This window comes from Carcharhinus amblyrhynchos, chromosome 14 (genome assembly GCF_965287045.1).
Source record: "Carcharhinus amblyrhynchos chromosome 14, sCarAmb.v2.hapA, whole genome shotgun sequence".
Lineage (NCBI taxonomy): Eukaryota > Metazoa > Chordata > Chondrichthyes > Carcharhiniformes > Carcharhinidae > Carcharhinus > Carcharhinus amblyrhynchos.
The window spans coordinates 29,870,588-29,896,251 of record NC_137337.1 but is presented as its reverse complement, the minus strand read 5'-3'; the positions used below and the strand labels follow the sequence as shown (position 1 = coordinate 29,896,251).

General features: G+C 42.9%; 1 protein-coding gene across 8 annotated transcripts in view; it reads left to right on the top strand.

Annotated features, from left to right (window-relative positions):
- Positions 1-25,664, top strand: part of eml1 (EMAP like 1) — a 203,686-nt gene that overhangs the window by 138,657 nt on the left and 39,365 nt on the right. For 4 of the 8 annotated variants that reach the window (XM_080202531.1, XM_080202528.1, XM_080202526.1 and 1 more), the window contains 4 exons: positions 4,678-4,807; positions 11,972-12,022; positions 17,723-17,857; positions 18,884-18,912. In XM_080202531.1, the coding sequence (XP_080058657.1) occupies positions 4,678-4,807; positions 11,972-12,022; positions 17,723-17,857; positions 18,884-18,912 (345 nt within the window). The remainder of the gene's footprint in view (positions 1-4,677; positions 4,808-11,971; positions 12,023-17,722; positions 17,858-18,883; positions 18,913-25,664) is intronic. The other 4 variants (XM_080202532.1, XM_080202527.1, XM_080202533.1 and 1 more) reach the window with 1 other exon arrangement.

Here is a 25,664-nt window from a genome sequence, read left to right as displayed (position 1 = left end):
TGCTCAATAGGTAAAACCTCTCAGTCCTGCTATCATTCTGACGAAGGGTCATCCAGACTCGAAACGTTGGCTCTAATCTCTCTCCACAGACGCTGTCAGACCTGTTGAGATTTTCCAGCATTTTCAGTTCTTGTTCAGACTTCCAGCATCTGCAGTAACTTGCTTTTATCATCCTAGTAAATCCTTTTTGATGGAACAACTCAGCACTTACTTTCTCTGCCTGTGGCTGCGGTAGGGAAGGTAATGCTGTAAGAACTGCTTTTTAGAAAGGAGATTTTCTCCGACATTCCACTGAACAATCTCCGATAAACCCCATATCACAGACCACAGATGGCTACAACTCTTACTAGATGTGCCGACCGCCATTCTGTATGCTAGAAGCATGAATCCTTCCAGCAAACAGCATGGTCTACAACAGATTCTCTAATGACCCAAATCCTATCAAGATCATTTCCCAATAAGTGTGGCAGAATCTGCAAATAACATTGGTGAAATGTTGGCACGTCCAACCAACTGAGGAAGATTTTCTGTTGATATAAATCTTCTTTTCATACCAAAAACACAATGCGTTGTGATTAGGTTACTTCTGAAGCAACATCCTAAATTAAAGTTAGACTGATACTCACAGACATTCCAATGCCATTGGCTGTGCTCTCCCACCTTTTTTAAAAAAATTACTCTATCCAAAAACCAAATTCAAATTGGATTTAATCCATGGCCCCTACGAGAGGGTCAAACAAGGTACAAGTTAACAGAATGAGGCATTGCACCTCCACCCCCAGGCTTGAACTGATGCTTCATCTTAGCTAAAAGGCTGAGTTGGCTTTGAAAAATTCCATAAGGTGCACCTTGGTTTAACCTCTGATCATTGACTACCCCAGCCTGGGCAAGCCACCATCGCAAGTGTCATCAGCACACCCGCAGTGCAATGGGCTAGCCTCGTCCCCTGCCTGATCACCTCCTACCTTTTACTGAAGCAAAGCAATGGAAGGCACCACTTGTCTGCCAGATTGGGGCATGTTTACCTCTGTCTGTCGATGGGTTCACCTCTCGTTCAGCCTGAGCTGCTTGACATGCCTTCATTAATCCTCTCAAAAACCCATGCCCTGGGATTTCCAAAGCTGCTGGGGAAAAAACTCCTTTACAAAGATTGGCACAAATTCTTGGGAGCCTAAATGCCAGCAGAAAGGGGGGAAAATAATCAGAAAAAGTGATTAATATGTGGGTGAAATACACTTAATATTATGGGTATCCTTTTCATGACCTTTATTTACTTACCACTGCCTAGCAATTCAGATATCCATTTCATTCAGGAATGATCTATGGCTGGTGTCTTACGGACTGGACTGGTAGATAATGACATGTAGGATGGTCAACTCCCAAGTAAATATTTCAACAAAATGCCTGTCGTTTTTGAAGTGAGTGTTTCCTACATCCCTTGGCCCCCTGGAAACTGAATCACTGGTGTTGAATTCCTCCCCTGAGTTCTCCTGCCTGACTGGTACCATTATAATGGATGGCTGGCAGCGGGAAGTGCAGGCTTAACAGTGAGATCATGAAAAAACAAACATATTGGGTAGAAATTACCGCCTGACAGTGTTAATGGTGTGAACGCTTACTGTGTGCAAATAAAATGCCTCTCTGAGCTGTTAGTAACTTAAACAAGTGAATGTCTCATTTGATGTTATGTTCAGTTTTCAGAATACAACATTGCCAACAGAACCTATTGCCATGTCATCTTTTAGTTCTACTAGTAATCTCCAAATTAAGAAATGAATGGTCTACCTTATACGCACACCATAACTATAACTAGATAAAGTTTAAAGTTTATTTATTAATGTCGCATATAGGCTTCCATTAACACTGTAATGAAGTCACTGTGAAAATCCCTTAGTTGCCACACTCCGGCGCCTGTTCGGGTTCACGGAGGGAGAATTTAGCATGGCCAATGCACCTAACCAGCATGTCTTTCGGACTGTGGGAGGAAACCAGAGCACCCGGAGGAAACCCATGGGGAGAATGTGTAGACTTTGCACTGGCAGTGACCCAAGCCGGGAATCAAACCCAGGTCCCTGGCGCTGTGAGGCAGCAGTGTTAACCACTGTGCGACTGTAGATACATTGACATTGACACTGCACAACCCTCTGAAAGAGCATCCCAACCAGACCCTCCCCTCTGCCCTATTCCCGTAACCCCCGTGCCTTTACCCCATTAATCCATCTACCTTTGATGCTAAGGGGTAATTTAGGACAGCCAATTGTGACAATACTGCACCTTTAAGAATTGTATTTATATCATGGTTCATGTGGAGCATATGTTAAAATTCAGCTGTGTTTAAACAGTGCCAGTCAGTCTGTTCCAAGCAGCCCACCTGTTGAGAATGCAGAAGAATAATTGATTCTATGTATTTGGGTATCTGTTTTAATCTGAGCTAATGCTGTTTTGTTTATTTTTTGGGTTGTCCCCTGGAGTTCCAGAGCAGGGTTTGATTAGTTTGATTGGCAGAGGCGGAGTCATGTGCTAATAGGAGGAGCTAGGCTTACAGAGATGAGCAAGCAGTTTCTGCACAGGTCTGCAAGGAGCAAGAGATCATTTCCCTCTATCTCTCTGGAGACGGTAGTTTGGGACTTGCTGGAAAATGGCTGTCTCTTTCCAGAGGTGTTCCTGAGGCTTGAGGACTAGCAGCCCCCATTCTAACACATAAGCCTGTTGTTTGCTAATTGATTTTGAAAAGGCGATTATGTCTATGAGGGATGTTGCTTAAATTGGAACTAATAGAGATAGACTAGAAGTTAAGAATTGTATCATGTCATGTTTGTGTTTCAGTTGAAAGAAGTTATGCTAGTTATTTTTGTTAAAGTTAAACTGTATTGTTAAATAAAGTTTGTTTTAATGAAAGCTTCCTAGTGGGTCAATAGAATCACACCTGGAGTTAAAAAAAAATCCTTGTCCATACCCTAATGCCAAAATCTAAAAATATTGGGGTCTAGTTAACTTCACACCATACCTTGGGGTTTCTGATCTGGTCCCTAACACAATCCATCTAACCTGCACATCTTTGGATTGTGGGAGGAAACCAGAGGAAACCTACACAGACACAGGGAGAACGTGCAAACTGCACACGGACAGTCACCCAAGGCCACAATCGAACCTGAGTCCCCGATGCTGTGAGGCAGCAGTGCTAACCACTACGCCACCATACCATTACATTATGTCTAATATTATAAACAAGTCTGCCTTTGGCAACTAAGGAAATTTTTAAAAGCTTGTCTACAAATGAAGCAATAAAAAAGTATAAAGGGATCATCAAATTCCTTTATATTTGCCACCATTGCAGGTGAATATTGAAAAAGTACGTTGGCTGTAACAAACGTCAAATCAACCAGTTTCACTAAGATTTGAATGGTTGATTGCTCTGACTTCTCTTGTTATTAGCTACTGTTGTCATTGTACATGATTTTTGAAATCTAGTGATTCATTTGGAATTATTTTTAATTTGGGATACCTGAAAGAGTGGCTTAGAACTTTAGTTTCTACCTAAACTGCTGGTTGAGATCTTGCTGTTTCACACACTATCCAACAGCATTAACGCAATAAGAATGAAATACTGCGGATGCTGGAAATCTGAGCTAAAAACAGAAAATGCTGGCAAACTCAGCGAGTGTGGGGAGAAAAACAGAGCTAATATGCAGAATTTTAGATCCCAACCAAGGCCAATGGAGAATGCTGTTCTGCAAGTCGTACCCGATTCTGGATAGGACAAGCCAATAAAATTCTGGCCAATATTGTGAGTCCGTATGAGTCTTCTTCAGACATTGATATAAGCCCTTGTGGTATCACTGCTGACTTGGAAGGAACTAATTTCTGGCATCTTCAACACTTTTGTGGAATTTATCCTTATTTAATTGTTGAATCACAGTTGAATTATGTCCAACATGTGCATCTAGTAAATTCGATCCATCATGGATAGTCCCCAGATATGTTGAATCCCACCTAAAATTTGAGAATGAAATATCATTTTTACTTTGAGAAATGACATCTGGAAATGATACAAATGCTCAACACTTTTCTATTCATGGTAGACCAGGGAAATAGTGTAATGTTGAATTTGTGGGCTAAATTCTGTCAGTAATGCTGCATTTGCTTTCACAGTATGCATGACAATATCAAGCAATGTGCATGGATATTTTAGAAGTATTATTGATATAATGGTTTTGTTTAAAAATAAGGGTATGGAACATTAAATAACAGAAAAGTTTCTCATCAGTGTTTAAGAGGATGAAAGCTCTGAAGTTACGCTTTGCGATTATAGGTATGAACATTTACAAATGTTTCAAAGCTTCTACCTCAAATTCCACCCTCTTCTACGCTGGTAAAGGCATTGGCCGCTTTGAGGGTATTGTCTCCACTAAAATAGCGGAGAGAAGTATTTCAGACAAGTGAATTGAGCATTTGCATTGATTATCCCACGGATTAATTTCAAGGCAGTAATCCTTTTGGAACTGAAACCAGAAGTTCCAAATAATGTGGCACAGTAACTTTCCCTTTTCAGTATTAATCTCCTGAATGGAAACAGACAAAAAAGCTGCAGTCACTGCATTCCAACAGTCTGACTTATTTACTTCAAGAACATTTACTGTACAGTGGGTAGTAACGTGCTGTTTATTTGCTTTACAGCAAGACCCATAGTTCAAGCCCTGCCATTAAGGCCTACAGTTAACAATGGAACTGTACTACCAAAGAAGGGGAGTGGCTCTCTGCCATCTCCCTCTGGAGTCAGAAAAGATGCAACACCAGCAACCAAAAGGTGAGAATGGACTCAGGCAAAAAAGCAGAAGGTACTTTTTAAAATCTTTCATGTAATATATTTAGATACCCAATTGTTTAGCCCCATTGAGCGAACTTATGTCCCATTCCCAAGCTGTACCCTGAATTTCCATATGTTAACTGGTAAACTTTCAGTATAATTTCTTTTGGAACTTTCCTGTTTTGCCCTCAAAAGAGATGGTCAGTCATGGTCTTCATTACTCTGCATTTTTTAGATAGCCCAAGGTCCTAAAGTACTTCATTTCTCAAAGCATGCAATTATACTTTGAAAACACAAGCATTATACCCACTATATCATCAAATAATGCCACCATTCTACTTCACATAAAACCTTGCAATACCAGATCATGCGACTTGTAGGTTGCATTATACACTCTTTCCGATTATCTTGCATAATTCTAATTATATACTTTTTCTTATTTATTTCTAACCTTGCCATAGTTTGCTTTGGTTAATTATGGAGATTATTTCTGTCATTCAGTACAAAACAAAAGGTAAAAGGTAAAGTCACCAAAGTCCCAGAAACCAAAGGCTGCTCTTCCCCTCAAAGGAGGAGGACAGGTGGTGATTTAGCCGGAGTAGCACCACACCTCAGGCAAGGTTGAGAAAGCGAGGTGTTCGTGAATAACTTCAGCTGGCACGGGAATCGAGCCCATGCTATTGGCATCGCTCTGCGTCACTAACCAGCGGAGCTAACCAATTGAACTAACCAACTCCCCAAAGTAAAGAAGACTATGACTGACCAATTCTTTTGAGGATGTGATTGAGGAAAGTTTTCTAAAGTTCCAAAAGAAAGTATAATGAAACTTGACCAGTTAACTTGCGGAAATTCGGGGTACAACTGAGAATGGAAAATAAGTAAGCTCAAAGGTAATAAACAATGTGAGGAATTGTGTTGAGATGCAGTAGTACTGACTGGGGTGACTCTCAGACTAGGGTTTGGGCCTTCCCCAACATTTTGTAATTTATATTAATGATTTACATCCAGAAAATCAAATTAGAATGAATGAAATCAATGGATGATACAAATCAGGAGGGGTAGTTCTGCACTGTGTGTAGAAAAGATGAAAATTTACCCCAACAAAATACTCAGTTGCTATGTCTTACTGAAAGGTTGATTTTCAGTAGGACAAACTGTTTTCCTGGTTTTATTACCTATTGCTTGTATGAAGCAATGTATTAAGATGTAATTATTAGGAAGTAACATAAAGATCTTGACCACAACTTCTGCACTGAGAAGCTCCACCGTTCAGACACCTAGAGCCAATTAATTTTAATTGGTTATTCTTTCCTTCTAACTTTGCACTCCTGAAGGCATTGACTCTGCTGGATTACAATTACCCAAGTGACACCCTCGCACAATGTTATTCACAAGTCAGTAGCTTTCTTGATCATAGCCTGGTCCATGCATGGTCTTAAATGATGGTACATATGCACTTCCATTTGTTGGCTAGCAAACAGGAGCATGAGTCATGGCCAATAGCCCATTCCCTGACCAGTGTTGTGAGCCTCATTAATGCATTATTATAGAAACCTAGAAACTAGAAGCAGGAGTAAGGTATTCAGCCTTTGAGCCTGTTTCGCCATTCATTTTGATTATGGCTGATCATCAAATTCAATACCCTTTCCCCATATCCCTTGATCCCTTTAGCCCCAAGAGCTATATCTAATTTCATTATTCTAAACTCCAGTCAATATGATCCTCACCAACTTAGTGCCTCCTCATATGACAAACTGCCATCCTGGGAATCAGCCTGGTAAATCCTGTCAGGAGATGTCTGCCATATTGTTCAGCTCATGACCTCCATGTCTAGCACGAGCTCCATGGTGCTGGGCTTTGAGTACATGGTGCAGACACTGGTGGTAATCCATGAGTGTCTGCGCCAGAGGACAGTGGGCCTTCTGGATCTCATTGTAGCTACCTCTCTACCTTATGGAGGAGCCCAGTATCCCCTGGGCACCTGAGGGGAAGAGGATTGGCAGAATCGCAGTCCAGGGTCTTCCACCCAAGAGACCCTGGGTGTGTCCAGCCCAACTGATCCAGCCCATCTGCCAGCCCAGTCCTTCTGAGTGATACACCTCCAACCAAGGGGCAAAACACGGCTCAGACCCTCAAGGTCCTAGCTCCTCAGGGCAAGCTTGTGTATCCCTCCTAACAATGTTCAGGCCTCTCTTGTCTCCAGCAACCTTTAGTAATGAGGATGTCATCGGCTGAAAATGTGTGAGGGTTTGCCCACCTCATCAGTAGATGCAGAAAACGCCGCAACCCCTGATTTCAGAGGAGGCCAAGCATCTGAGATGTGTCATTTAGCCTCTCGGGGCCCCTAGATCAGCTTGGCCAGTGGCAGCTCACACTCTGCTCTCTGTCAGGCAGCAGTCAGATACTTCACAGAGGATAAGAGAAGCATCGCTCTGTCTTCAATGAAAGTCATCATCATTCTCCTGCAGCGTCCGTTAATATCACTTTAGTGCCCTGCCCATCAATGTAGCCACCATCGTGATGACCTCCTGGAGGCACCACAGAAGTGACAAGATGTAAGACCCCATGGTAGAAGAGGTCTTGATGCCCTAGTCCCCAAAACCAGAGGCAATAAGGATGCTCTAGCCCTTTGCAAGCCCTGTCCATTGCCCGAGATCCTCCATGATTTGACCCCCCCCTTGCCCTCCTTGCTCTCCTCCTCCCCATAAATGCAGATGTATTTTTATTTTATTAAATTATCAAAAGATTGATTTTTTTTAAAAATCGGCGGCCTGTTTATTGTATTGTTGATGTGGAGATGCCAGCGTTGGACTGGGGTAAACACAGTAAGAAGTCTCACAACACCAGGTTAAAGTCCAGTAGGTTTATTTGATAGTAAACGCCACAAGCTTTCGGAAGGCTGTTCCTTTGTCAGTGCCACTCACTTTCCAATCACCTGACAAAGGAACAGCATTCCCAAAGCTTGTGGTGTTTACTATCAAATAAACCTGTTGGATTTTAACCTGGTGTTGTGAGACTACTTACTGTCTTGTATTGTTGCCATGCTGCTCTATTCATTGTATAGTTATCAGTGATGAGATGATGGTGAAGTGGTAATGTCACTGAACGAGTCAAGGCCCGGTCTAGGGTTCGAATCTCACCACGGCAGCTGATGGAATATAAATTCAGTGAATCTGACTTGCAACATAACGCTGCTGAAATAATAGTGACTCTAAAACTGTCATCAATTGATATATAAAAAACAATCTGCTTCATTCATGCCCTTTAGGGAAGGAAATGTGTCCACCATGCCTGGTCTGACTTTACAAGTGACTCCATTGTGGCTGACACTTAACCGTCCTCCAGGAATGACCTCACCAGCTAAGCAGTTACAGGGGCAATTAGGGGTGGGCAACAAATGCTAGCCTTGCCAGTGCCACCCACATCCCATGAAAGAATAAATTAAAAATAAGTTTTTATTTACATACTTGAACCTTTGAATAATGATTAATTGCTCAATATGCTAACAGAGGAATATGTTATCAAAGCCTCCATTGTGACTGTGAGATTATACAGCTCTATTAATGCAACTAGCAATACAATCTCTTCTATCAAATTTATTTCTCTGTTCACCTCATAAATAGAAGGCACATTGTCGGTTTCACAGTGAAATGATTTGTTTTGCGGCTCTAAGTCTTCATAAATTAGCATTCGAGGATTCCTATTTTAACTTTTTTTTAAATTTCAGCTGTTAGTATTGACTACATTTTTGGCATCTTTCCCAGGAAGAGTCTTCATTTAATTTACACGGATAAATTTATTCCCAGCTGATTTGGACAGTAGGGTAGTGTTTTAATGACTTTGCGATTATGTATGCAGAATGGCTTTGCCTGAATAATTGAGTTCCCTTGAACTGGCTACGCAGACCGAAAGATGTCACAGTGACCCAGCACACACATACGTAACTGCAAACGTAGCAAGGACGTACTATTAATAGCAACAGTGCAAGTAATTTTGAATTTGTCGTTGTACATGACACAAAGGTTCTTTTTAATATCAGAATGAGCTGCCCAATGGATAAAACGCCATCTCATTAACAATTGGTGGAACGGGATTAAAAGCTGTCCCAGACGGTCAAATTAATATTGTATTGATTAGCTCGAGTAACACAAAGCTTGAATTCTATAAAGGTTGCTTTCATTTTGACCTCCTTAGTGACTAATATGTTCCAAATTGCTAGTCAAGATAATATTTCTTGCCATATAAATCAAGAGCCATCGTTAAGGGAAACCTTCCTTCAACTAATTAGGCAGAATTGTTAAATAAAGACATTATTGAGCAGGCTTTTAGGCAGGCATTTCACTATCTCTGGTGTACGCTTTTAAAATGAGAACACTTTGTTTCAAAGAAATGAAGATGTTTGCAAGGAATGATGGTTAACCTCCCTCATACATTGATCCAGGATTGCTTTTTTTTCCACTTTTGCTCCATTTTTCCTTTATTGCAGTGTGCAGCTGGCAGGGGCATAGCTCTCTGGTGGCACACAATGATGGCCATGCGCTTCATTTCCCATCATGGCAAGCCCCTGGTTTTACTGCTGGGAGGGGTTGGAGAGGGACCCTGGGTCACTGCCAACTGAAAAGAACGGAGTCATGGTGAGCTATTGAGTAATGACCCAGGAAGCCCGACTGGAAAAGAACATGGTTTATTACAGAATGTAAAGTAAAATCACAATGTGGTGTACACGCACCAGCCCCTGGCTGGGACTACACTTCAGCAAGTCCAGTCCTGGGCCTGTCACATAAAAGGCTCAGGCGGTGAGTTCCAGAGGGGCAGGCCATTGTCTGTTACCAGGGGAACTCTTCCTCACGAGTCCCACAGGGAGATCAATCAGTGATTCCCCATCACACACACACACACACACACACACGTGCATGTATGCCCACACACACACACACACACGTGCATGTATGCCCACACACACACACACACACGTGCATGTATGCCCACACACACACACACACACACGTGCATGTATGCCCACACACACACACACACACGTGCATGTATGCCCACACACACACACACACACACGTGCATGTATACCCACACGCACGCACACACACACACACACATGCGCACAAATGCACTCACACACACACCCCACACACCCACCCCTCTCTCCTTTGGAGATGGTGCAGAGGAATATTATTTGGCAATCCCATCTTACCAAAACGATATCAGATTGAGGAAAGCTCATTCTATGGGATGATTAGAAAAGCTGTGATCATTCTCCTTAGAGCAGCAAAGAAGTTTAATAGAGGCAAAGATGGCTTGGTTCTGACACAGTAGGCAGGCAGGGGCTCAGGGAGTGACAATAATCAGAGAATAAAAGTTAAAGGTCACTGGCAAAAGAATCACAGGCGAGGAGAGGAGAATGTTTTTAAATACAGCAGTTTGTTATGATGTGGAGTGAAAGATGAGTGAAAACAGATTTCATGGTAACTTCCAAAAAGGAATTGGCCACATATTTGAAACTGAAGAATCTGCAGGCACTGGGTGGGGGTGGGAGTGGGGTGGGTGGTGGGGGGAGTGGGGGGAGGGTAGTGGTGTTGGAGGGAGAAACAAGGGAATGGATAGTTCTTTTAAAGAAATACAACGGGCCGGATGGTCTCCTTCTGAACTGCATAACTCTGGGTGGAAATTCACCTCCTTAGTTTTTAAATGTGGATTAGAACCATTTCCACATCCCCACCCCGATAACTTCTGAGGTCCGCCCGCCTCTGCGATCCTCTGGGAGGTGGACAGTGAGCAAGAAGGAGGACCAATGGGAGCACCCACGGCTCCACCAGACGAGAGGTGGGTGCTTCTACTGTGGGTGGGAGATCACAAGGGCACATCAAGAAGAAGACATCCTCTGAACCCTTCAGAAAAATGTTAAGATAAGAGAGGCCACAGGTAGCAGGCAGGAACCAAGCCCTCCTTAGGCTGGCATCCAACTCTGGCCTTCTAGCACTCATGGACCTGGGGTGGATAGAGGAATATTAAAGGTGGCCTCGCTGGCCCCCTGGTAGGAGGCCGCCTGCACCCAACCGCTGTGCTTTGGCCTCATAGGGGATGCCGGTTGTGATGATCCTGACAGCAGGACCATTGTGCCACATGTAGGCACTTAGTTGCAACTGAGGTGAGCTGGCTGGTTTCGATTTGACTCTATCTCTATCTAGATTGCTTGGAAGTGGGATTGTCTCCGAAACATGGCCTGACATGCATCTATCCCACATGCTCTACCCCCCACCCGCCTTCCACCCCCACCTACCTCCATCGTGCCTCCCTAGCCACAGCTGATAAGATTCAACTCCATGATTCAAACTCCCTGTCGCATGGTGGCACAGTGGATAGCACTGCTGCCCCACAGTGCCAGGGACCTGGGTTCAGTTCCAGCCTCGGGACACTGTGTTGAGTTTGCACGTTCTCCCTATGTCTACGGGGTTTCTTCCGGGTGCTCCAGTTTCCTCCCACAGTTCAAAGCTGTATGGGTTAGGTGAATTGGCTATGCTAAGTGTCGAGGGGATTAGTAGTGTAAACGTGTGGGGTTACAGGAATAGGCCCTGTGTGGGATTGTGGTCGGTACAGACTTGATGGGCCGAATGGCCTCCTTTTGTATGGATTCTATGATTTTCACACAGAAGCCCTGGGCAAATCAAAAATAAATCTCCTGGCAATCAATGTGCACCACCTAGTTATGAAGAGATAGCATGTTAACAGAGGTGGCACATTTATTAACAGTCCAGCATTTAACCCAGTTGGAGTTTAAAAAAAAACTCAATGGTTTGTAATATAGTCCAAAGATGTGTGGGTTAGGTTGATTGGCCATGTTCAATTGCCCCAGAGTGTCAGGGGAACTAACAGAGTAAAAATGTGGGGTAATGTGGATAGGGCCTGGACAGTCTCGATGGGCCAAATGGCCTCTTTCTGCACTGCAGGGATTCTATGATTCTGTATCACTGAGAACGCTTGGATTTCACTTTTGCCAGGCTGATGAATTGAATTATCACCTTTTACCTTTCAGCAACTGATTGTTTTCACCTACACTCTGTATGTTTTCAACAGATTTTCTTCCCTTTTGTCTTCTGCATGCCATTCATTTTTCATCTCTTCCATATTGCATCTCATTTGTGGATGTAGAAAGCAAAGGTGTCTGGCTAGCATGTCTGAACTGAATAAACCTGCTAAAAGGTGAGGTTACCTTGAACTCAGTCGAAATAGAAAGTAGAATAGATCAGTCCGCTGGGCTAATACACTTATCTCTTTCTCCACATTTTGTGATAAGCTTATCTGGACCCAAAGAGGATTCCTGTAAAGTGTGGCAAATAAGTTTGCAGCTAGAATAAGCAAAATTTTGATTTTGATTTGGCTTATCATTGTCACACGTATTAACATACAGTGAAAAATATTGTTTCTTGCATGCTATACGGACAAAGCACGCCATACGTAGAGAAGGAGAAAGTGTAGAATGTAGTGTTACAGTCGTAGCTAAGGTGTAGAGAAAGATCGACTTAGTGTGAGGTAGGTCCATTCAAAAGTCTGATGACAGCAGAGAAGAAGCTGTTCTTGAGATGGTTGGTATGTGACCTCAGACTTTTATATCTTTTTCCCAATGAAAGAAGGTGGAAGAGAGAATGTCTGGGGTATGTGTGGTCCTTAATTATGCTGGCTGTTTTTCCGACACAGCGGAAAGTGTAAACAGAATTAACGGATGGGAGGCTGTATGCATGATGGGCTGGGCTGAGGAAGTTTTAAACTGACCTTTACAGGGAATCATTGATGTTTCCCATGTTATCAATGTTAATTTTCAGTTTTTTGCTGAAACTTCAGAACTGGAGGGGAGAAAGTGGCCCCAATCAAGCAATGCTCTCAAATAGCATCTCCCCATATTCACAGAACGCTCCACTGGAGAAGGGCATTTACCCACCTGAATCTGAAGTTTAAGGTTTAGCACATCACACAGTATCCTGTTATGGGTTCTGATTGTTAAAGTTTTAAGTTTATTTATAAATTACAAGTAAGGCTGACATTAACACTGCAATGAAGTTAATGTGAAATTCCCTAGTTGCCGCAATCTGGCGCCTGTTTGGGTCAATGCACCTAACCAGCATATCCTTCAGAATGTGGGAGCAAACCAGAGCATGTGGAGACACGGGGATAACGTGCTAACCACTGTGCTACCATGCCACAATGATAATCCAAATCCTGGTTTCTTGGTGGCTGTAGTTATTTTTGATTGGAGTTCTCTGGTAAAGTTGGACCTCATTTTTTTGAGTTTTATTTCCTCTCTTTAGGCTTTTCAATGACAAAGACAAATCGATATTTGCACTCAATCAGAATATAAGTCTTAGTTAAGGCTGCGCTTTTTCCAAAAGCATTCCACACTGTTAAAGGAGAAGTAATGTTTTCTCCCTCTGCTATGAAGATTAGCACGAGGCACTTCCCAGAAGCAGAAATGAAGTATGCTTTCGGTACGGACTCAGCACACCAACAGTCGGAGAGGTCTCTGTTCAAAAGACAATTGTTCTTTGTAGAAAACTGGGACTTGCTTTATTTTTGCACATGAGCAGTCAATTCTTCCAACTGGAATTATATCTGCTACTGATTCCAGTTCCGTTCTTTCTCCAGTTGTTTGAATAATGCCATTCCTGGAAGCTTTAGTACATCCTTCATGATACAATGATGAGGGTGCAGAATAATGTAGTGTTACTGTCATAACTAGGGTGTAGAGAAAGATCAACTTCGTGCGAGGTAGGTCCACTCAAAAGTTTGATGGCAGCAAGGAAGAAGCTGTTCTTCAGTCGGTTGATGGGTGATCTCAGACTTTTGTATCTGAAGAAGGTGGAAGAGAGAAGGTCTTGAGTGCGTGAGGTCCTTAATTATGCTGGCTGCTTTTCCAAGGCAGCTGAAAGTGTAGACAGAGTCAATAGCTGGGAGGCTGGTTTGCGTGATGGACTGGGACAAGAACTGTTGGAAGTGTCACTGAATTCAATTCTGGGTTTCCAATGAAACATTTGTCCCCTTTTTGTCCCCTGTTGCATTCCACCATCTATCCTGCGATGTGTAACTAGCAAATTGCTCAAAGTGATAGATTTTCTAGCAACTCAAGAATGGGCAGCACCACGGCCATCGTTAGCCACAGAATTTTCTTTAGTCGCAATCTGTAAACTGATGGCCCAAAATACCCTACTTCCCTTCACTCACCCACTCTAACATTACTCCCAAATCAGGAGTACAACCATTGCTCAGTGAAGAATCCATGAGGGAACTACAGCCTACAAGGTCTTTCTAATCAGAACAAATCTCAGGAGAAATGAGTTCCCCACAGGCTCTTATGTTATATGGATGTCCATAAGTAGCTATAATTAGTGATGCAGTCAGTGACTCTATCATACATGGCAGCTGATTGGATAGAAATTACCTTGAATGACCTTTTATCATTGCATGTTCATTAGACATCTCTCAGGTTCTTAGGTAAATGATTTTGAGAATGTTAGCTGTATGATTACCTTCAAAGCTCATTTTATAGTCATTAAGTTAATAAAATATCCAGCTTGATTTGACTCTGTGGCAGGGTAAAATGTTCTTCCTACAAGTGACTGACAATAATTTGCCTCCTGAAGGACATTATCCCGTTTCCCTTCAGTGTTTTCTTTTAAAGAAAACGTGTGCTTTGTTGTTTGCACAGATTTTTTAGGAATTTTTGGGGGGGCATGGATTAAGTGGCGCAGGATATAATGATGAATATGCTCTGCTCTAAGTGGTTAAATAAAGTGTAAAGACTTCTTGCCAGGTTGTAATCAGTGTCGTGTTGCCTTGCTGTTCACTTGTAAATGTTATTCAATAAGGAATTGAAATGAATATTGCACAATATTACCACAACTAAACATTGCAACTTCTGTCTGTCCCATAGAGAGGTCCAAACAAGTTTATTGCCTTCACTTTTCTTATTTACAATATTTATTTTCATAGAATCCTACAGTGCAGGAGGAGGCCATTTGGGCCATCGGGTCGGCACCAACTCTCTGATAGAGCATTTTACCGAGGCCCTACCTCCATAACCCCACATATTTACCCCGCTAATCCCTCCAACCTATAAATCTTGGGAGACCAAGGGCATGGCCAATCCACCTAATCCACACATCTTTTGACTATGCACCCAGAGGAAACTCACACAGACACAGGGAAAATATGTAAACTTCAGTCAGGCAGTCACTCGAGGCTAGAATTGAACCTGGGTCCCTGGCACTGTAAGGCAGCAGTGCTAACCCTGCATTGTCGGGATTCTATGATTCAATGAATATGAGGGCAAAGGGAATAAAAGATAAGGCTGATAGCGTTAGATTAGAAAGGATGGAAGGAGGCTTGAGTGGAGAATGAATGCCAGCATGGACTATTTAGGTCAAATGACCTGCGGGGTTTTTTGCTGTAAATTCTATGTAATTCCATGCAACTTGATTCATTTATGGAACCTTTAACACATCCTGACCGCATTTTTCCATTTTTCTTTATTTATCACCATTTTTATGTTCCCAAAGCCTGTGGATTACTACATTTTTTTACATTTTGTCCTCTAAGCATCAAATTATTCACACAGCCTGATGCTGTGTTTCAGATGCAAATTAAGTGCCTTTCCTTTACCCCCCACAATCCACATTGTAAAGCTAGAACCACAAGATTGTCTCTGCTGGTCCACCATTTAATAATCCCCATTCTAAAACTCGAATGAATTGTTTGAATGAGGCTGCCAGTTTTGTGTGATTCAGTAACGAAGCGTACTTTGTTCTGCGCTTGATCAGGAGTGTCCTAAAAGAAATTCCACCAACACCTGAAATTAGAAACTTCAACGTCGCGTTCAAAATCCTCCGTGTACCCAAGGCTTCCCATCTTTATAATCTACTCATGGCCTCCAACCCTCAGGAATCTCCTTTGCTTTACCTCTGATCCCTGGTGCGTGACCTTTGCTCCACCACTGATGGATGTGCCTACAACCAACGAAGCTCTAAGCTCTGGAATTTCTTCTTCAAACCCCTTTGCTGCAGCATCTTCCTCCACTTTAAAAATCTTCTCCTAGCCTGCCTCTTTGACCAAGCATTTGATTTCTGACCTAACGCCCCCTTCTTTGGCTGAGTGTCAGTTTTTTAGTCTGATTATGCCCATCAAGCGGCTTGTTGAGGTTTTACCGCATTACCGCATTTACGTAAATCCAAGAGAACCCTTACGAGGATTGCTTTTCATCCTGTAACTCTGGGCTGGAATTAAACCAGGCTAACCGGACGCAAGAAGATAATATTATAACCCATGACATGACTCATGTATTCCCTCACTCATTTTACTTTATCTCAATCATTGCACATTCAATCAAGAATGATTTATGGGTCGTAGAAATTTCTATGGGAACAGAAGTATCACCACAATGTGTTAAATTGCACAAGGCTAAGATTCTCAGTGTACAGATGGTTCTGTGGTGTGCTGGCAGTACACAGGTCATCTGATTCTCACCTGGACAGCTAGTAACTGAGAATGACTATGTTTTCTCATTGTCTTTTTTTAATAACAAGCAACAAGTGGAAGTTTCAGTACAAGTCATTTATTTTCTCAAGATTAAATGAGGCTCGATTAGAATCAAAGTTCACATTCAGTTCAAAAGCCCACAACAGCTGCCAGGGTAATTCCGATGTCGCTACATAAAAAGATCAGAATTCCAGGAAATTGATACATTTGCTGAGAAAATGAACATTCGAGGTTCAGCCAGTTGACACATAGGATGGGATTTTCCAGCCGTGCTCACTCCAACACTGGAAAACCTACCCGAGGTCAACAAACCTTTGCATGGTCCCCACTCCCATCCGCTATGATCCCCATGGCGGGCGGGATGGGAAAATTCCACCCATAGGGTGTGATCTTACCTGTTGTTCATGCCACATTCCCGCTGCAGCGAGGTCGGAGAATTCGACGCCCAACCAAATCTCCGTTCACTGCAACAGGATGGGAAAAATCCCACCGGTGTGAACACTGATCCCACAGGCCGGGATTCTCCGATCTTGTCGCCCCACTACTGCTGTCAGCGTGAAACTGTGAATTTCGCGTTCAACCAGAGCTTCATTCACTGCAGCGGTGCTGGAGAATCTCAGCCTCGGATGTGGTCAGAGGATTCCGGTCATACGTTGTTTTGTGTTAATAGAGTGTGACCAGCATAGGTTTAACATTACAAGGGGTTTAACTTAACAAGGGATCCGATCACTGAAAAATCAAGCAGGATTTTTCCAAACAAATTCAACTTTGTATTGGAGAAGGTTTTTCTGACTCTTCAGATATACTCCTGATAAGAATCATAGAATCCCTACAGTGCAGAAGAAGGCCTTCGGCTCATCGAGTCTGCACCAACCACAAGCCTACCCAGGTTCTATTCCTATAACTCCACATAGTCACCCTGTTAATCCCCCTGACACTAAGGGTCAATTTAGCATGGCCAATCAACCTAACCCACACATCTTTGGACTGTGGGAAAAAACCAGAGCATCCGGAGGAAACCCACACAAACAAGGGGAGAACGTGCAAACTCTACACAGTGACCCAAGTCTGGAATTGAATCCGAGTCCCCGCCGATGTGAGGCAGCCGTACTAACCACTGTGCCACCGTGCTGCCTGCTGTCATAGAAAAGTCATTGAAAAATCATAGTGAAAACCTGGAAAACTAGTCACAAACTGCAGCAAAGATACCAAGGCAAATTTTACCGTCCTGCCCACCATGGGAATCAGAGCGGGTGAGGTGTGGACCATGTGAAGGTCTGTTAACCTCCGGCCAGGTGTCCCGGTTTCAAGGTGAGCAAGTCTGGAAAATCCCACCCGTTACATTTGTGAATGAATGAACCTTTTTTTTTACCCTAGTGCTGTGAAGAGAAGCAACTCTTCTGAGCGAGTGTCATCGGCTGCACGTCGCGAGAGCTTTGGAGAGTCAAAGAACAGCAGGACTCGCACTGGCTCAACCAGCAGTGGTTCCAGTGGGAAAAAGACCAGTGACAGGTAAGCTAAAGTGCTTATGTACATCTTCCAAGATTTCTTTACTGCCTGCAACGTTGAACTCAAGTTTAATAGTACTCTGCCTTGGAGAAGAGGGTTAACATGTTATTCAAGCTTTCCATAGATAGCAGATAGCATCACCTGGGGAAAAAGCACCATTAATGTTCCCTTCCTTAGACCTGAATTAAACCTGTTGGCCTGAGAGGATTTATTAGCCTTTTCAGTTTTCAACATCAAAATAACATGGGGTGTGGCCCAGGGAGGGACAAATGTTGCAAATTTCAAATACATTTTATCAAAATTCCAGTTAAGAGCATTAGTTTTTTTTAATCTTCAATAAGTTAGAATAACTATGTGGTGATTTAGATCTGTAGGATCACTAAATAAAGATACCCTCGTTCAGTTCAAGTGTCAGTCAGGTGTTACGAGCTCATCCTGAGGAGATTCTATTTATTTATTAGTGTCAAAAGTAGTTCTACATTAACACTGCAATGATGTTACTGTGAAAATCCACTGGTCACCATACTCAGGCACCTGTTTGAGAACACTGGGGGAGAATTTAGCATGGCCAATGAATCTAACCAGTACATCTTTTGGATTGTGGGAGGAAAATCACACAGGGCTGGGGAGAACGTGCAGACTCCACCCAGATAGTGACCCAAGCCAGGAATCGAACCCAGGTCCCTGGTGCGGTGAGACAGCAGTGCTAACCACTGTGCCACCGTGCTGCCCTAATCCTGCATTGATTGATATTGAAGCAATCTGACGATGTCGATGGCCAGCTTCAACCAGTGTATTTTGCGTTCGTCAGGCCAATGAGGCTCAGGTAGCTGAATTGATTGAGGATTCCAGGTAACAGCACTGTGGATGATAACCTGCAGACGGTAGTGTGATGGTTGTTGTAGATATTTCGAAATCAGCTCAACAATTTAAGAAGAAATTAACTGCCATTTTTTAGACAAGAAAAGTAACTGTTCTGTGTAAGAGGTACTGATATAAAGATTGAGTCCAATATTATTTCTTTCACAGCAAACCCAAGGATCCTCTCTTTAATGCAGGTGAGTAGTTACAAACATTATTCCTGTTCAATACTAGCTTTCTGAAGTACTCGTTTAGACCGTCCTGAAATTGTAACACTCCTGCTTTTTGTGCTTTACATCCTTTGCTCATTTAATTTTCTTGCTTTTTAAAATGAAAACTTTTGTCTTTTGTTTTACTAAGTTCTCCAGTGCCTATTTTTGGAAGTCGGTTTAGGGATCAGAATTTGACTAGAATTTCAGGCAGTTGCCGGAATTTTATTTGCTTGCCCACCCGAGGCCAATTTCGGGGTGGGCGTGCTGGTAAAATTCCAGCCAGTGTGTCATCCACATCAACCATTCATAACACTGCTGAGATAAAGGCCATGTGGAACCCAGTGACTGAAGCCGAGACACAGGTCATGAATTGAATGTGATGCCCATTGTATCCTTTTCCTTTCATACACTTGTGAAGGATAGTTGCCACCAAGCAATGGAGGATGTATTCCTAAGATTTTTGCTCTCTTCCCATTCTATAAAGGGAGTGCAGCGCATGTCCATCAGGCTGATCCCTGAGATGGCAAGGTCTGTCATATGAGGAGAGACCAAGTTGGGTAGGATTGTATTCACTGGAGTTTAGAAGAGGGAGAGGGGATCTCAGAGAAACTTATAAAATTCTAAGAGGGTTAGACAGGGTAGATTCAGAAAGAATGTTCCTGATGGTGGGGGAGTCTAGAACTAGGGGTCATGGTTTGAGGATAAGGGATAAACCTTTCAGAACTGAGGTGAAGAGAAATTTCTTCACCGAGAGGGCGGTGAATGTGTGGAATTCACTACCACAGAAAGCAGTTGAGGCCAAAACGTTGTCTGATTTGAAGAAGGAATTAGGTGTAGCTCTTGGGGCTAAAGGGATCAATGGATATGAGGGAAATGGATGATCAGGATATATCAAATTCGATGATCAGCCACAATCAAAATGAATGTTGGCACAGGCTCGAAGGGCCGAATGGCCTACTCCTGCTTCAAGTTCTATGTTTTATCCTCCCACCCTTTCAATAGCTGTATATCTTTTCAAAGCTTCCTCAGTCAGGTTGACTGCTGCTAACACAGCAGCGTGTTATAGCCATTAGAATGTGCAGTTCTAAAGTATATAGATCGTTCTGGCTTCCATTATTCTTCCCCCTTCCTTTGTCCAACAAAATGGAATGAGTGATGTTTAAATGGTATTTCTCATAGTGACAGTAAGGGATAGGACAGATTATATTAGTACGCCAATAAAATGATCATTACTGTCTTGACTCTCACCTATCTGGGTGGTTATTGGACAGACTGTTAAGATCTGTGTAATCAGGCCATTGGCAGCTCAGACTGATTTACTGTTCACGACACAGATCTTCCATAATGGCTATTCTTCTCATGCACAAAGTATAATTAAGTGAGTGATATTCCTCTGGGCCTGCAGTTCCAGATAGAAATTCTGTAATGATGGAACAGTTTTTTTTGCAAAAGAAGCAAATGTATTGTGAAAACAAACATTTTCACACAATAAGGGGGTCTAGAATGCACAATCTGGAAGTGTGGTGGAGACAGGTTCAATCCAAGCATTCAAGAGGGCATTAGACTATTATTTGAATAGGAACAATGTGGAGGGTATGTGGAAAAGGCAGGGGAATGGCACAAAGTCATAACGCTCATTTGGAGAGCCAGTGCAGGTACGATGGGCTAAATGACCTTCTTCTGCACTGTAGCAATTCTGCAATTCTGTTACACGACTAAATTTTACCTTATGCCAATTTTTTATGTGCTATTGGGAGAAAGGCAAGATTGATGGAAATAAGGATGCTATTGCATTGTTCCCATTTTGCTCCTATGTAGAGCTACATCTGAACTTATTTTGACTTTTCTGGCATCTGCCCTTGACTGCACTTGAAGAGGGTGCAGCAATGTAAGGCACTTTTACCCCATCTGCTTTAATAATGGCAAGTGTGGGCAAAACACGGTGTGATTTATTTCTGAGCTGCTGTTTAAAGAATAAGTTAGTATTGTCAAGATCGATCTTTAATTTCAACTTTATAAATATAAAGTAGTATTGTTTCAGGACTACCCTTCAGAAATACTTAATTGGCTTCAGAATGTCCCAAGGTCATGAAAGGTCAGAGTAGGAGGCACTTGGTGATAAACCTGACCCAAAAAGAAAAGCCACACAGATAAATAAACTTCATTCTCCATATGAACACTTGTTTCCCCTGTGCCTTTACCAGCTGCTTGGCACTATGGTGCAGTTCTCTTACCAACACCCTACAGAGTAGACAGCAGCAACAACAGAGCTTGCAGATAGAATCATAGAATAGAGTCCCTACAGTGCAGAAGGGGGCCATTTGGCCCATTGAACTTGGACTGACAACAATCTCACCCAGGCCCTGTCCCTGTGACTCCATGCATTGACCCTGCTCATCCTCCTGACAATAGGGGGGGGATTTTTCCCATCACGCCCGCCATGGGAATCATAGCGGGAGGGGGTGGAATGGGGGTGCGGACCATGTAAAGATCCATTGACTTAGGGCAGGATTTTCTGGTTTTGGAGCGAGCACAGCCAAAAGATCCCACCCTAATGGTTCATTTATCTTGGCCAATCAACCAAACCTGCACATCTTTGGATGTGGGAGGAAACCGGAGCACCCGGAGGAAACCCACGCAGGCACAGGGAGAACATGCAAACTCCACGTAGTCAGTCACCCGAAGCTGGAATTGAACCCGGCTGTCTGATGCTGTGAGGCAGCATTGCTAACCACTGTGCTACCATGCCAAACCTCTGATGTAGCAAAGTGTCCAAAGATGCTTCATAGGAAGGGGTATTAGGAGAGATAACCACAATTCTGATCAAGAAGGTAAGCTTCCAAACGATATGTGAGGAAGATGATGAATTGGGGGTGGCTTATGGAGAGAATTCCATCACTTGAGGCCAGGATACCTGAAGGTGTGGCTGTGACTCCTGGAGTAAAGGAAGGGTGGGATGCACAAGAGGCCTGAGCAGATGGTGAGTTTAGGGAGGGAATTGTGAGACTGGAGGAGCTTACATTGATAGGGAGTTGCTGGGCCATGAAGGGATGTAAATATAGTGTGAGAATTTCTCAGACTGTATGTCACCCTACAGGCCATTTAAAAACATGGAGACAATGGGTGGGATCTTACAGCTTCGCTCATCCTGAAACTGTAAATTCCTGCCTGAGATCAATGGACCATCCAGTGCTCCACCCCTGCCCACTCTGGTTCCTGCAGTGGGTGGGCTGGTAAAATCCCAGCCAGCATGTTTGGTCAAGGGAGTTAGTAGACAGTTAGAGCTCAGGACAGTCACCAGCGTACTTGTAAATGTTGAGCCCTTGTCTGCAGATCATGGTATCATGAGGCAGCAGGTAGATGAAATGAGGGGAATGTCAAGATGATGTCTTTGAGGCACTCCAAAGCTAATGGTACAGTGACAAGAAGCAAAGCCATTGCTAGTGATTCTTTGTCAATGATTTGATAAGTCAGTGGTAGAAGCGAGTGCTATTTTACTCAGAATGGAGCGGAGGTTTGCTATGATCGGCCAAAGAGGAGGATTGGGCATTTGGGATGGCTACTTGTAAAGAAATGGCAAGGGCACCTTGATTGCAGAATGAGAAGAGCGACAGAGTGGGTAGCTGTGTGCAGGTTCAAGAGAAATTCTTGGGGTGTTGGCAGGAGAGTGGGAAAGCAGAGAGTTTGGGTTGGGTTTGGATAGAGAGGGCAAGAGGAAAATACCCAAGAGGAGAGAACGTGGAGTGGCAGTGGTGTTGGCACTGGATGACTAATCCAGAGACCCAGGGCAATTCTTGGGGATCCAGGGTTCCAATCCCACCATGGTAAAATTTGCATTCAATAAATATCTGGAATTAAATATCTAATGGTGACCATGAAACCATTGTGGATTGTTGTAAAAACCCACCTGGTTCACGAATACCGTTCAGGGAACGAAATCTGCCATCCTTACCTGGTCTGGTTTATATGTGACGCTGGAGCACCAACAATGTGGTTAACTCTTAAATACCCTCCAGATGGGCAATAAATGCTGCCTCAGCCAACAATACCTACATCCCATGAACAAATAAAAAAAGTGGGAGAGATTAAGGGGTTGGTGTCAAATTTTCCCCACTGTGATCACTACACATACTCTTGAAAAAATGTCTCACTATGTCTGACGTTGCTTCAAAGGCTTTCTTACCCTAACTCAGTTTTAAATTTGGAGCATTTGAATGAATTTCAGCAAGTTTGAATGAATCCCAGTGACTGCTGTTATTAGCAATTTTAATAATGTTCTATGTTCCCAGAGGAGAGAGGCATTCTAAATGTCTGTTACAAATATGCAGGCTGATGATCAGCTGGCCAAGTCAAAGCACATTTATTAATATAGAATTTGTAAAAAGTCATGTCCAATCTTGATCGAGTTGCAATATCCGTTTAGTATCTGAGGGATTGAGAGCCTATTGCTTCCCGACATACCATGAATGAAATTTGCATGTAACGGATTTATTAGAAATAACTAAACGTGCAAAGGTAAGTGAGGGAGTCGAGCTGCTGTGTCGCATGTGAGGTTATTTAGAAGCTGTAAATGAATATGGCTGTGCAGTCCTTAGGACAGGTGTTAGGTGAACCTGACTTTCCTCATACACGTCTTTATCTAGCACTTCTGTCTCTGTCTCTGTAATCACAAGGGAAGCGCCGTGTGACGCACTGCAAAGGTAGGTCTCATTTGTGCAATATCCTAGCTCTCTGAACGTACCTGTTTCTTAGCTGTCAGGTCTCATTCACATGCACACGTGGCCCCTTCTGCGAGCATGCTGACGGAATTGCAATGCTTTCTTAGCTGGGAATCACTCTTCAATGTCATTCTCTATGACAATGCCAAACTTTCCGAGCACATTAAACAGACTTTCCTTGGAGCCGTAACCATACCGGACATTTTGTCATCTGGCGACGGGATGGGATGAACTATGAATTAATGAGGAGGTCTCTTGAATGACTCATAGATCCCTGTGTTGTCTTTGAATTTGGCTTGTTGAGTCATGTGACTGACGTGCAGAGAGCTATGCTACATGCCGTGTAGTGCTGCTTGCATTTTGAGAAGTTTGCATCAGTTCGCCAGTGCCTGAAGAATAAACCGCCTTTCAGGATGCAGTTTGTAATATTTGTGTAATGACTTCAGTAAGACCAATGAAGTTGGGCTCTAAGAGTATGAGCTCCCTCATTGAGTTCGGAATTGCCTGCCCAATCAGTGTGCTCATACTCTAAGAACTCAACCTCAGGCATCTTGTTGAAGTCATTATACCCTGCATGAGAGTTTGTCAAAATGTACTAATCTTTCAAAACAACATTTTTGCAGTTTGTCCAAATTTAGTACAGAGACGTAACACTCAGTCAGGAGTGGCCTTGTCATTAGACACACCACAGAATTGAACATAGTCTTTCCATTAGTAGCAAATCCCATGTAATGAGCAGTAGACAAGCCTCGTTTGGGTGATCATGGGTATTTGTGTTGCTTAAATTAGAGCTTCCGGTGTTACAGTAGACGTGGAGGGTAATGCTGAGTTTGGGTAATAGTGGAAAGGTGATTGTGATTGAAATCAATGCTAATTTAATCAGGAGGAATATGAAGTACATTGCTAACTTACTACCACCTACTTCACACTATTGCACAAAGTCAAAATCAACCACAGAAAAACTTCCAACAATAGATTTAAAGCTTGTGCTGTCTGCTCAGTTTCTTATCTTTACAGTACAAGTATCATTTCAACTTGCTCAAGGGTTAACATGAGAAATTATTTTTGAAAAGTTATATCAAGGGCGGCATTGTGATTTGCACTGCTGTCTCACAATGCCAGGGACCCAGGTTCGATTCTCGGCTTGGGTCACTGTCTGTGTGAAGTTTGCATGTTCTCCCCATGTCTGTGAGGGTTTCCCCCGGGTGTTCTGGTTTCTTCCCACAGTCCAAAGATATGCAGGTTAGGTGGATTGGCCATGTTAAATTGACCCTTAGTTGTCAGGGGGATTAGCAAGGTAAATATGTGGGGTTATGGGACTAGAGCCTGGGTGGGACCATTATCGCTGCAAGTTTGATGGAGCGAATGGCCTCCTCTGCATTGTATTGATTCCATGATTATGACCTCAAAACCTTTGAGACAGTGAGCTTTCACTTTTAATTTAAGTTAAACAACTGCCTAGATAAGAAAACTGTCTGGAATAAGTTGCTAACGCTTACTCATCTGTTGGGGTGTACAATTAGGGTGTGCAATTGAGGTGTACAAGTATAAATCTTTATCCATTAAATTATAATAATGATGCTTATCAGTTGAGATATTGTAAAACAATATGTTACAGTAGTGAGAACTAAGATTGTTATTCTTCATTAATACTGTTAGACATTAAAATCTAACTGAACTGTTATCAATAGTCATCTGTAATCATTTTTCCTTCTGTCCTCCCATCTGCTCTGATCCCATGACCATCCGTGTAGTTTCAGTACAGATAATACTGAGTCAGGCACCACAACTGATTGGTTCTCCTGAGAGCAGCGCCGAGCTCTTTAATCTGCTAGTGAACCCTGGAACGACCTCAGTTAAACCTGTTGGGAAGCTTGGAACTCGCAAGTCACCCTCTCTGACCTTACCATTTCCTACAAGCCCAAGTCAGATACTCATCAGTCCTACTGCCATGTCAAGGTCTCCAAGTTTGATGAGCCCACTTAAGTCTCCCAGCCAATACTTCCAGATCTGTTTTTA